We start from the raw sequence: 14,388 nt of genomic DNA on the forward strand, positions 1-14,388 counted from the left end.
ACATAATTAGCACCAGCAACCGTTAAAAGGTATAGTAGATTTTTTTTTTTTTAAATAAAAACATTTTTGTTCACTTTACTTTGCTTGACCAGGAAGGTCTCAAAGCATTTTTTTTCCAATTAAGAAGATAAATACCAATTTCAGCCAACTGGAGGCAGCATGTAGTGACAAACATATAAATCCTATTAAACAGTATTTATTGCATTTAGCATGGGAGTTTAAAACGTTATGGTAATGTTTGTAAATTTATTTTTATTTAAATTTTTCAAAAAACAAAACAAAAAAAAAAACATTGTGAGACACGCAGGTTCATAAACCAAAAGCTTTGCATATGGACACGCAGGTCCTTGTGGAATAACATTCAATAATTTTGAAGAGCATGTCTTGTGGACCAGAAGCCTGAGCGCAGCGGTGTAATATCTAGTTTAGAAACTAGGATGTACAAATCTCAAAACAGAAAAACTAAGAAAAGTGAAAACTAAATGATTTTTAGTTGGTAATCTCAACACCATGTGTATAGCAGGAGGCCAGATCCTAGCCCCTGTCTGGGAGATTTTTTACTTTTAATAATTCTTCTATTTTTTCCTCATAAAAGAAAAGGAAGAATGAAACAGAATATACGCTAAACCAAAATTCAAACACTAAATGGAGTGTTTTTGGTGGTACTATCTTAATAAAACTAAAAAGGACTTAAAATCGAAATTCACTTTGAATGTCCCCCCCCCGTGCTTCTTTAAGCAATGCACTTCCCAGCATTTTTTTTTCCGCAAATGGGGAATCTAGGAGACTCATGATCAGAGACTTTTTCCTGAAATTAATTCTTCTTCTGGGAATACATGTTTTGTGGTGCCTTGTTACAAATCAAAGAATACATTTGCAAACATTAATCATACAAATAAATAGGAAGAGACAAACATGAGTATCCAGCTGCAGCACATTTTAATTATATGATTTGGGTTGTGTCACAGCAGATTTTAATTATATATTTGAAGCATGCCAGACCAGATTATAATTATATAATTTGAGGTAGGCCAGAACAGATTTTAATTACACGAGGTAGGCCCGCACAGTATTTGATCATTTGCATTAATTTGGGGTACTCTGCAGATTTTTCTCAAATATTTTATATAGACAATAACAGACTTGATTAATTTCAGTTAAAGGACCACTCTAGGCACCCAGACCACTTCAGCTTAATGAAGTGGTCTGGGTGCCAGGTCCTTCTAGGGTTAACCCATTTTTTCATAAACATAGCAGTTTCAGAGAAACTGCTATGTTTGTGAATGGGTTAAGCCTTCCCCTATTTCCTCTAGTGGCTGTCTCACTGACAGCCGCTAGAGGCGCTTGCGTGATTCTCACTGTGAAAATCACAGTGAGAGCACGCAAGCGTCCATAGGAAAGCATTATGAATGCTTTCCTATGTGACCGGCTGAATGCGCGCGCGCATTCAGCCGACGGGGAGGAGAAGAGCTCTCCGCCCACCGCTGGAAAAAGGTAAGTTTTAACCCCTTACCCCTTTCCAGAGCCCAGCGGGAGTGGGTCCCTGAGGGTGGGGGCACCCTCAGGGCACTCTAGTGCCAGGAAAACGAGTATGTTTTCCTGGCACTAGAGTGGTCCTTTAATCTGTAGATTAGCAACAGTCAATATTAATTACTAAATTTAAACTATGCAGCAATCCAGTTAGTTTATTTTGAATATGCAGCATAATTTAAGGATTTAATCTGGGTAGGAAGGGACATTTTTAATTTAGATATAACAAGTTCTCTTCCCAATTAAAGAGATTGGCAACATTCTTCACTTCCAGCTAACAGGATAATAAATTAGGGATTTGTCATGATTTAATTCATATTGAAAATACAGTACTGCTTGGAAGGATTATTATGGGAATACCAGAAGTTATTCACTACATCAAATAGATGACGAGTGAAAATAAAAGCAGTATAGCTGCTGGGAAAAGGGCAATTTGTTTTATACAACTTTTGTTTTGAAAGAAAAAAATAAATCTATATTCTTCATATATCTTTATTTTTATTCTATTTAATTATTATTTCACCCGTGTTTTCTAAATGAATAAAATGATGTGTTTATTTTGTCGTGTGTAAGGACTGAGAAAAAGGGAAATTACCGTCATTTCCTGTTCAAAACGTCGGAAGATCTGTTCTCTCTGTTGTAATAGTTTGTTGCTAAGAATCTGCTGTGCTCTTTGTTCTTCTTTCTGTAAAAGTCGCAGTTCCCGCAGTTCTTGCCGCCTTCATGAAAATAAGTAAATGAGTCATTACTGGCTACAACTTCAATTTGTCTATATTCTTAGAAATTCCAAATCAAAATAGATAACCTACTTTGCTTCGCTTAATAGCTTTGCCTACAGTGGTTGTAGTCAGGAATGTTCTTTGTACTGCATTGCCATTTAAAAACTGCCTATACTTTGAGATATAGCTTTTAAGTCTCTCCATTTTGCAGAAAACCTTTATTTGCATTATGATTTTTTTTAACAACACAATGAATGCTGTATGCACACTTCACTGTCCTGTGTAACCTCCATTTGTGTTTGTATTGCAGGAAAGTAACCCATTTAAAACAGGCTGTTTGTATGATCTACCATGATATAATATAGAATTTGCCTAAAGTCTTTGTCATAATGTGGTTAAACGCAAACAAACACAGAGATGCACACAGTCCGTTACCAGGCCATGTTCTACAATATATAATTAAATAAATAAAACAGTGGCACAAAGAATATGTAGATACATACCGGAGGAATCTCATTTCTTCACTCTTAGAGTCGTTATCAGTAACTATTTTGGAAGTGGTGACACTCACTTCAACCCCATCAACCATAAACTTGCGAGTTTTCTTCAATGTTTTTTTCTGTCTCCTACTGTCCTAAAATATAAATTTGCATCCATCAAAAACCTCTTTACATGTGATATACAATAGACAGACATAAAAACCTTACAGCATTGAAAGCTAACCTTTGGGAGTTGCGTTGTTGTGGATTACATGAAAAATCACCTTTTTTAGTTCACATAAAAGAATGTAGAGAGTACTTTTCTTAATGTGGAGCTTAATGGAACACTGAAAGCTTTTAAAATATCTTAACATAATCTTTGTTATAACATTATTTTCTTTTTCCAATCCATGTGTACTGACATTTTTCTGAAATCTTGCCTACCTTTCCAAGCATTCCCTTTCTGACTGCGATTTTTATGAACCTTTGGTCGTATTGCTAGATATCTGACCCAACGCGCGTTAAAAAAAAAAAACCAAAAAAAACATGTTCTCTTTCAGCCTGCATCAGCAGCTCTATCTTTTTATCAGTAATTTTTTAAAAGCAAAGGACAGTTGCAGAACAGTAAGCACTGCGTCACAACTGACAATACAACCAAAAATGCATAAAAATGGATTTCAGAAAGGAGGAATTGGTAAGAAAGGCAAGATATATCTTTATACAGGAAGTCATTTTAATATACATTAATATGAATATACATGAAGACAAAATAAAAGCATGTGTGTAAAGAGTTCTACGCAACTAAATGTTGCATGCCATAAATCTCTTCTTCTAATTAATTCAATCTTTTTGGTGATGAGGGCAGACTGAAAGCTTTACATTATTGGCGATCCAGGTCATTAGAAATATGGCATTAATCTTAAAGGAGCATTACAGTGTCAGGAATACAAACCTGTATTGGAATGCAGCATTAGATCCCTGTGTCCCCACCCTACCCCTTTTCCAGAGATTAAAGGTGATTTTACTCACCTTGTCTCCCACACCGGTCTTGTTGCAGCTAGCCCTGGCTCCATGGCCGAGATCATCAATTTTGTACTAATTACAAATTTGGTACAGTACTAAGGCTGCATTGACATGCCATAGACACCAGAACCACTACATTGAGCTGTTGTAGTTCTGGTGACTATAGTGTCCCTTTAAGATATACATATCACCATATTGCATTCTTTTTCCAAATAACAAAAACACTTCAATTATGTGTGTGCATGTATTATGTATTTTTTTAAAATCTATTTAGAAGTCTACATTAAAGAATTGTAACTTTGCTTCAGTTATAAACAACAGTAATTATCTTGTTCACCTGACATACTATAAGATTCCAATAGCCATTTCCTATGAGATAACCACACTTACTACCTACTTAATGTCCCTGTTATTTAGCATTCATTTTTTTCTTTCTATATTTCCTCCTTGGATTCACCAAAATTATTGCTTGCTTTTTATACTAATTTAATTAAACTTTCCACAATTTCCATACATTATAGATGTACACATCACAATTATCCCAAGGCCTACCATGAGTTTTAATTTTTCCAGTTGCCCAATAATGGGTCTATTGACTTAATAGAACAGTCAATATATTAAGAGTTCCAGTAAAATTCATTATACATGGCTTCAGACAGTGGAGAATATGAATAGTGTATTACCTGTATAGATATTGAACCAGATTCTTTGCCTTTGGTAAGAAAACTTGATATGGACAAATTTAGATCCATGCTTCCACTGTCAATTGTGGAGCCCGTACCAGAATCTGAATCATTTTCCTTTGGATTTTCTACAGGTTCTACAGACTGAGACTGTTCTGGTTTCACTGCGGAGATTACGTGATCGTTCTCTTTGCTTTCCTCCGAAATAATACTGATACTAGGCACAGAAGGCAGGGGTTCAGGGTTTGTTGTAGCAGTTGCGTCTGAAGCAACATTTGAATTAACATTTTCTTGGGTACTTTGCATGTCTTCTTTATCAGGCAAAGAAGATACAACTGTATTTTCGCTCATATCTTTGGCAGAATCATCAGAAACAAGGACATTACTTTCTGAGACATTTTCTTTAGTCTGTTCTGGCTGTGGGACCGGATCCACTTTACAAGGTTCAGGGACATCGCTTATTTCACTGGTAGATTCAGATTTTGAAGTGTCTTCACCCACTGGAGTAGTTTCTATAATGTGTATTTCTTCTGGCTCTTCTAGAGTCTCCTCGTTTTTGACCACATCATCTGATACATGAGGCATGTCATGACATACATGAACTGGATCTTCAAGAGTCTCCTCGTTTTTGACCACATCATCTGATACATGAGGAATGTCAAGACATACATGAACTGGATCTTCAAGATTTTCAACACTTTCTTTAGGAACCTGAGATTGTGCTTCACTCTCATTTTCCCCCTTGCCTACTGACTCAGACTTTTCTATGACTGCCACTCCTTCACTGGGAATTTCTGACTCTTCCTTCTTTTCATCTGAAAAGTCTTTATTTGGTAGGTCATTTATTACTTCAGTAACAACTACAGTACATGCTGCATCTTCACTCTTTGGAATTTCTGGCTTTACTTCTTTCTGTATTTCTTCGGTTTCTACTAATTTTTCTTCCACCACAATTGTATTAGCATTTACAACACCAACTGCAGTTATATCTTCATTTGCTAGAGATTTATCATCAATATCTTGTTCGGGAACTAATTGAATTTCTTTGGGAGTGGTTTCATCAATGGTTTCTTTACTTTCATCAAAAGATGGAGACTTGACTTCAACTTCACTTGTTTTAACAGAAACCTCATTAGATGGAGAGACTTCTTCAGTGGGTATATGGTTCTCTTTTGGAGAAACATTTTCACTGTCCGACTTTTCAGAAATATTAGCAGTAGGTTCACATACTCTCGGTGCCAATGGTTCCAAAACACCTTGCTCAGAAACTTTATTTTTAATCTCAGCAGGAACAACATTTTCAGTAACCGTTTCTAGAGATGAAGCATTTTGGGAGAGTTTGTCGTCATCCAAACTTGCAATGCTCAGGTCAGAAGAAGCTCTCTTGTTGTCAGGTACAGGCTAAAGGAAACATATAGACATTAACTCAAGATGTACAAAGCTGGCTTGTGTTTTAAAGTTACCAAAGAAATGAGTTGTTCTTACAAACAGAAATAATTAAACAAGGCAAGGTATATACTGGTAAATAATCATAGAAACTGTACTTTGCACAGATGATTACATGACAATGTCATGTAGCCAGATGCAACACAAAGTACACACTAGTTTAAAAAAAAAACTTACATAAGGATAATTTAACTTTTTTTTTTTTTTTAAAACAGTTACCTCCTGGCTGACCCTCCCTAAAACATTTTTTGTTAGAATGGATACTTAAGCATTATAACCACTACAGTTCAGTGTATATTGCATCTAACCTGGACTGCAGTAATAGGTGGAGCAATGGATTAGGATGGTATTCTCAGCCTATTACTGCCACTCATGCTGGATGAGACAGATACGGACAATGATGAAAAATAAATCCTGTATTATCAGTCGACTGGAAGAGGGGCATAGGCTCATGCTGTCAGGGAGAGACCTAGTTTTGGCTGCTCTCAACATACAAATCTTGGCTGCATAGCCACAACACTAAACTGGAATGATTACGTAACAGTGTCCATTCAATCAGTGCAATTTCAAATGTTATATGGTTTTGCACTTAGTGGCCTCTATTTAATTAGTTTGAAACAAACCCAGAAAAGATTCAATTCTGTTAGAAAAGACCCTCAAATCATTTATCTACAGACATCACCATTAAGTCTGCGGGAATTGTTTGTATATACATTTTTGAAAAGGTTTCCCCCCCCCCCCCCCCCCAAACAATTAAATGAATCAATTTTTATTCTGATTCAAACTAATTAGATTGAGTCCTTATTTTACATCTATATATTTAACATATTTTTTTTTTTTTTTTTTTAAAGTGTTGCATTTCCTGCATAGGGTTTTTCTTCTTAACTAAAAGCATACAATAAGAGAAGTGATACACGAATGTCTGTATATATGTAACTATGCTCTTTCCAGCACTCGAGATTTAACCCCTTCAGGGCGGAGTCAATAGTGCACGTTCTGATCAAAACAAAACGTAAACAAAAACTGGAATTTGCGCTATATGTCTGTTCAACCGTAGTTCCCCTCTTTCAAATTATATGCACCCCCACTTATTATATATCATTTTGTTCAGGAGAAACAGGGCTTTAATCTATCATTAACTATTCATATATGGAACATAATTTATTATGAATAAAATAAAAAAAAAGGTGAGAAAATAAGATTTTTTTTTAAATTTGTATTTCCGTCTGCCATTTTAGCTGTGAATGTCATAATACTGTTAGGTTTTACTGCAAAAAAATGCACATATTTGTAATCAGCGATGTCTCACGAGTACAACAGTACCCCCCATTAACAGGTTTTATGGTGTTTTGGAAAGTTACAGGGTCAAATATAGAACGTTCCATTTTCAAATTGAAATTTTCCAGATTAGTAATGTTACCTTTGAGACGGTGTGGTAGCCCAGGAAAGAGAATTACCCCCATAATGGCATACCATTTGAAAAATTAGACAAGCCAAGGTATTGAAAGTGGGGTATGTTTAGTCTTTTTTAGTAGCCACTTAGTCACAAACACTGGCCAAAATTAGCGTTCATATTTGTTTTTGTGTGAAAAAAGCAAAAAAATAATATTTGGCCAGTGTTTGTGACTAAGTGGCTACTAAGAAAGACTGGACATACCCCACTTGCAATACCTCAGGTTGTCTACTTTTGCAAATGGTATGCCATCATGGGGGTAATTCTCATTCCTGGGCTACCATACGCTCTCAAAGGCAACATAACCAATCTGGCAAATTTCAATGTGAAAAAAATGAAATGCAAGCCTTATATGTGACTCTCTAACTTTCCAAAACACCATAAAACCTGTACATGGGGGGTACTGTTATTCTCGGGAGACTTCACTAAACACAAATATTAGTGTTTTAAAACCGTAAAACATATTACAACAATAATATAGACCATAAAAGTGCCGTTCGCTTGTAAAAAATGCGAAAAACGTCACTTTTACTTAAAATATCATTGTTGTAATACAATTTACCAGTTTGAAACACTAATATTTGAGTTCAGTGAAGTCTCCCGAGTAAAACAGTACCCCCTATGTACAGGTTTTATGGTGTCTTGGAGAGTTACAGGGTCAAATATAGTGCTTGCGAATTAAATTCTCTGCACTTTCTCCCTGTGTTGTCAGGCATGTCAATCAAATTTTAATTAATCAAATCACATAATTACATTAAAAGATTATTTAAATATACACGTAGAATTTTAATATATATGCATTTATAGGTATTTAAATTCTACGTGTATACTAATGTAATCTTTTATGTAATTATATGTATTTATCTATATATATAAATATTTGCGGTTATTTGTATTTTATACATAGATATATATAGAATGTCATTCTAAGTGTATTTTGTTACCGATATATATATATATATTAATAACAAAATACAGTTAGAATGAAATTACATATGCATATATAATTTATATTAAATTTTGTTTCAATATTTTATTTATTTATTTTATTATTTTATTTATTTATTATTTTAATTATACGTATTTATATATAATATATATGTACATCTATTATATATAATATATATATACATATTATATATATGTAACGTCATTCTAAGTGTATTTTAATATTAATTTATATACTTATATTAATATTAAAATACACTTTGCATATTAAAATATATTTAATTTATTTTTAAACATGTTTATTTTATTTTTTTTACACCTCCTACCAGCAGGGGGACTGTCTGATATTTCAAACAGTCCCCCTGATGGCAGATCCATAGCCAGCTATAGGGGGCCATGTGATCGCTCTTTGAGAGCGATCACATGGCCCCCGGGGGCCTCATTTGCCGGAGTGGGGCTGCCTGGGCTCTCAGGCAGCCCCCCAGAAGAGGATCGCGGCGGAGGTGAGTAGTTGCTGGCTCCTGGGGGCTTAAACCGTTACGGCGTTCCATGCCGCCGCAACGGCTTTAAAGCCCATTTAAAGCGCGACGGCATGGAACGCCGTAACGGCGTTAAGGGGTTAAAAACATAATAAATGAATAAACACTAACCAAAGAAGTATCCTCTGACTCCTCTTCCTCCTCCTCTTTAGATTCTTCCACTTCCTCCAACACTTCAGCCTTGGCCTCAGCGATGAGTTCCCTGACTGGCTTGTTGGAATTCACAGAAGATACAAATGGATGCTTAAAATAAACATAAAAAAAGTTATTGCTTTAGAAAATATGTAAAAGGCCTCCATATCCTAAACAAGCTTTACAAAAATATAATATTCTATTTACAGACAATGATAACCTACACAACAATTCTTGAAACACTGCAACATTTAGACAATCTTACTGGGCTGGAGAGTAAACAGAATCTGCATATAAACATGTTTCCCTGCAAAAGGTGTCCGGTGTGTCACACATCTTCTATTTTGTGGAATCTGCTCAATTCTTCTATTTTTACTTTTCCATAAAAAATATTTTAGCACGGTTCATTCCCAAGGAATTAGAACATACATTGACCCATAGTAGCCAAGTTGGAGAATTGCTTTCACTGACAATTTACAGTCTTGGGCAACTGTTCAGCACCGTCTGCTGTTTAGTGAATATGTCCCTTTATCTTTTAAATGTCAGCTTGGGGGATTAGGGTTTTTAAAGTTGCATTTACCTTTTTGTTAGCGGCTTCTATAAATAATCACTATTTTATTTTGAAGTAGTTTCTGCAATTTAAAAAAGTAAAAAAATAAAACGGCTTTCATTTAAACAGAATACCTGTAGCAACTGTGCAGTACTCCATCGGTTATCAACATTCTTTTCCAAACACTTTCTCAAGAAATCGTTGAAGTCTCTCGACCTGAAATAAAAACATTTTATGAGGAAGGATACTTTGAGATTTTCTCATGATATTCTCCAAGTACGACCCAAAGAAGAGGGGATATTATGGTCATGTTACATGGCCAGGTAACAGAAGCGGGCAGGTTGTAGGTTTGGTAAGATATCTCACAGTTAAACAGAAAACACAATTCAGCTGCATGTATGATATATAGTGCTTTGTTACCAAGACACAGGTATACACTGTTAAATTCTAGGTTATCATGGTGAATTAATTTCCATTTGTTCAGACGTGAATGATAACATCTGTCTAAAACCAACTGTGGGATAATATGAGTGCAGCTATACATTACAGTGGTGTATTTTAGTGTTTCGTATTCGGTTAGTTTTCTAGAGCCCCGAATAGGTGTTTTTCTGCACGTGTATAGATATGCCATTGTGGAGTGAATAACATTAATCCTATTCACATACACACTGCATAAGCAGGCAAAAATGATTATTATCAGAAGAACAATCTATGTAGAGACTACAGCTCACTTTCCCAGCTTCATAGCCCTTTCAGAACATTATGTGAGTGCATCTATGATACTATACAATCGTATTACACATCACATAATGCAGTGATTTTTTTTTGTAATTGTGTCGCATGACATCTAAAAAAGGGGAAATTTATTCCACACACTAGCATTATCAATTTCTAAAGATAAGATTACAATATCTAAAATAAAATTATAAAGGTAGCCATTTGGCTTCCAGGTAGCCTTCCAGGTGTTATTCTTACACTATTTCTGGTTTTTTCAGGAGAAACGGGGCTTTTATTTCATATCAAATATTTATATATGAAACAGAATAATATGAATAAAAAATTTAAAAAATGTCGAGAAATTAAGTAATTTAGTTATTTTTTAAGTTCTGCGTGGCATTTTAACTGTTGATTTCATAATACTGTTAGTTTTTACTGCAATAAATTACACATATTTGTATTCAGCGATGTCCAACAAGTAGAAAAGTACCTACTATGTACAGGTTTTATGGGGTTTTGGAGAGTTACAGGGTCTCCTTTCTTTACACATTGAAATTTGGCAGGTTGGTTTGCTGGGCTGTTGCCTTTGGTACTGTATGACAGTTCAGGTTCATACTTTAACAGTGTTAAGGAGTTAAAGGGATACTAAAGGCACCAAAACAACTTAATGAAGCAGTTGTGGCGTATAGATAATGCCCCTGCAGTCTTTATAAAGATCAATTCTATGTGACCTACACAGCCTTCCTACATATTTCCTATAAAGAGATAACCAATATTAAAACTTCCTAAATTGCACATTCTGTTTAATTTACAATTTATTATTAATATCTGTTAATAGCCTGCAGGAGCCTCCTGTGTGTGATTAAAGAGTGATTTACAAAGCAGGAGATAAAAGCCTCTAAAGTAAGAGCTGACCTTTTTTTCATGAAGGCTGTCTGTGTCACAGCCAGGGGAGGTGTGGCAAAGGCAGCATAAACAGAACCAAAGTGAATGAATTCCTAAATGGCAGTGAATTGAGCAGGGGAACGGTCATACACCCAAAATGCTTAATTACGCTAAAGTTGTTTTGAGGACTATATTATCCTTGTATTCAATTACTTCACAACATTATAGGATTCTGATTTACTGCTACAAAATCCTGCTCATCTTAATAATAAAGTTTTATATTAAAATTAACTTGCCCTCTACAAATAAATATTTGATATGAAATAAAAGCCCCGTTTCTCCTGAACAAAATGAGAGCGAGATAGATATATATATATATTCCCTCTCTATATCGCTATCTATATCTCATTTTGTTCAGGAGAAACGGGGCTTTTATTTCATATCAAATATTTACATATGAAACGTAACTTTTTTTTAGTATACTTTTTTTATCCAGTTTGTTACAAAAATACATATACCAACAGAACGACACAAGTCGAGTTACATTATTACATAATCAAAACATTCACATTAAACAAACAGACAACCATATAACACCATTATCTGCGGGGTCGGTTCGGGGGGAGGAATCTGTCTTAGCTCAGGGGTCTTACTATTTCAGGTGGTTACAGATCCAATGTGTTCAGGTTTTATTCACAGGCTAGTTTCTAGTTTATTAACCCAACATTGCCATAGATCCAATCTTTTGGGGGCATTCAGATACGGTATACTCAAATCTCTTTCCATCCTCGCCTGAGAACTGATTTGATCTTTAATAGTATGCCAAAGCATTAATTGATTGGATTTCCAATTCCGTGCAAGAACAAATTTTAAATGCAATAAAACAATGGATTAAAAAACATCTATTTGCATATGACATATTTGGCCAGTGCATATGCAACAAAACTACCTCTGGTTTCTTATCGAGCTCTATTCCAGTTATATCTTTAATAAATCTTAACATTCTCTTGATTAAGATCTGAATATATGAGCAACTCCACCAAATGTGGAGAAATGATCCCTCCTCTTTATCACATCTCCAGCATCTAGAGGAAACCCCTGGATACATCTGAGATAGCTTACTTGGAACCAAGTACCATCTATAAGTGACCTTATAGTAGGTCTCTAATAAGTTCAAGCATTGGACCTGTTGACGAGTATTGTTTATAGCTTTACACCAATCTTGATGGTCCAAGGAACACTTTAAATCTTTTTCCCATTTAAGCTTCTGAGGAAAACTAATTACCTCATTAATATTTCTGATTACCTCTATTGCTTTTGCTAAAACTTTAGGTATAATCTGATTTGAGAATATAAATGTTATCAATTTTAAAGATTTTTCAGACTCACTAATAAGATGTTTCTCCAGGAAGTACTTAAGCCTCAAATAAGTAAACGACTCTCGTTGGGGGAGTTGGAACTTTTGTAAAATAGTGCCGAAAGGCATTATTTTGTCTGAGTGTAATATCTGTGACACTTTATTTATTCCTTGTGTTCTCCAGATATCTAGGGAAAGATCTGTCACATTGGCTTCTATTATCCTCAGATTTGCCGAATCCATAATTACATACCCAAGGCCTATTTTCCTTTTAATTTCCTCCCAAACGGGCAGCATTTGGGCCCATATGGTATTATTTTTAATGTCAATCCCCATTTTATCTAGAGTTTTCGTATTCCATATCATGCCCTCTGGATTTTTTAATTCCAGATCCTCCATTTCAATATTGAACCAACTCTCTTCTTTAGCGGTCACCGCCTGGGACTTATAATCGCATTTGCCCAATACATAAATCTTATGTTGGGGAAATTTAATCCTCCATCCTTATTTTTTTAACGAAAGGATATTTCTATTAATTCTATTTTTCTGACCTTTATTAATAAAGTTTTCTAAGTTGTTTTGTAATAGCGTCAGCCAAGTATCTGGGATATTAAGTGGAATCGTTTGAAATAGATAATTCCATTTAGGAATGATATAAGAATTAATAACATTAATACGGCCCCACCAAGTAATCTGCATATTTCTCCACTCTTTAAGTAATAAGTTTGTACTTTTTAATCGCTTTAGAAAGCTTTCCTCCATCATTCTCTCTATGTTCTTAGTGATAGATATTCCTAGGCACACATTTCTGAGATGCCCATGTGAATGCGTATTTATTACCAATTTCCTCTCTGGACTTATCTAGTTCAATGCTCATCACAACTGTTTTTTCATTATTTAACTTATAATTAGCTCGTTGACTATACATTCTAACTTTCTCCATCAAATAGTTCAGGGAACTAATTGGCTCAGTAATTGACAAAAGAATATCATCAGCATAAAGACTGATTTTAAATTCTTTATCTCTTGTTCTATAACCTTTTATATCTGCATTTTTCCTGATATTTTCCGCTAAGGGTTCTATTGAAAGAATATATAATAATGGCGAGAGTGGGCAGCCTTGTCGCACCCCATTGTTTACTGATACCCAGTCTGAACAGACATTTGGGCCTACTATTCTAGCTGAAGGATTTTTATATAGGGTCATAATTCCTCTTAACATCCAGCCTCCTATTCCATATGCTTCTAAAGTTAGTTCCCAAAACTTCCAATTCAGCCTATCAAAGGCTTTTTCTGCATCGACTGCTAAAGTCATAAGGGGGATATGTTTCTTATTTGCATTATCTATAATTCTTCTTGAATTAGAGCCTACCCATCTACCTGGTATGAAACCAATTTGATCATTATGAATTAGAGTTTTAATAATACTCTTAAGACGGTCTGCCAGAATAGATGAGAATATTTTTACATCAGAATTAAAGAGATGGGACGGTAGCTAGCGACGGCAGTTGGATCTTTTCCTTGTTTCAAGATGGGGAGCATATTCGCTCTCGTCATCTCTTCAGGGAAACTTCCTATTTGAACCGCGTTATTGAATGCTAATGCTAACTGTTTACTCAAAATATATTTATAGGTATGAAAAAACAGATTGGGAAAACCATCTGGACCGGGTGTTTTCAGTTTCTGAGTTTTAGATATAGCCATATTAACCTCGACCTCAGTAATCTGTTTATTGAGACTAACTGAGTTTGATCTATTTTTGTTAGATTTGTTCTAGTCAGGTACTGCTTAATCTTGCTTGTAGAAACTTCCACTGGAAGATTATATAAAGTCCCATAATAATCTCTAAAACAATTACCAATATATTTTGGATTTATATAAGTTGTTTGATTATATACAATCTTAGATATCTGGGCATTAGCTTGCT

At 34.9% G+C, this 14,388-nt stretch overlaps 1 protein-coding gene across 3 annotated transcripts in view; it reads right to left on the reverse strand.

Moving 5' to 3' along the window:
- SLK (STE20 like kinase) overlaps positions 1–14,388 on the reverse strand; it is a 57,828-nt gene that overhangs the window by 15,187 nt on the left and 28,253 nt on the right. For all 3 annotated transcript variants that reach the window (XM_063434947.1, XM_063434946.1, XM_063434945.1), the window contains exons 7-11: positions 9,637–9,718; positions 8,932–9,063; positions 4,435–5,835; positions 2,753–2,883; positions 2,126–2,249 (exon numbers count right to left, since the gene is read on the reverse strand). In XM_063434947.1, the coding sequence (XP_063291017.1) occupies positions 2,126–2,249; positions 2,753–2,883; positions 4,435–5,835; positions 8,932–9,063; positions 9,637–9,718 (1,870 nt within the window). The remainder of the gene's footprint in view (positions 1–2,125; positions 2,250–2,752; positions 2,884–4,434; positions 5,836–8,931; positions 9,064–9,636; positions 9,719–14,388) is intronic.

This window comes from Pelobates fuscus, chromosome 10 (genome assembly GCF_036172605.1).
Source record: "Pelobates fuscus isolate aPelFus1 chromosome 10, aPelFus1.pri, whole genome shotgun sequence".
Lineage (NCBI taxonomy): Eukaryota > Metazoa > Chordata > Amphibia > Anura > Pelobatidae > Pelobates > Pelobates fuscus.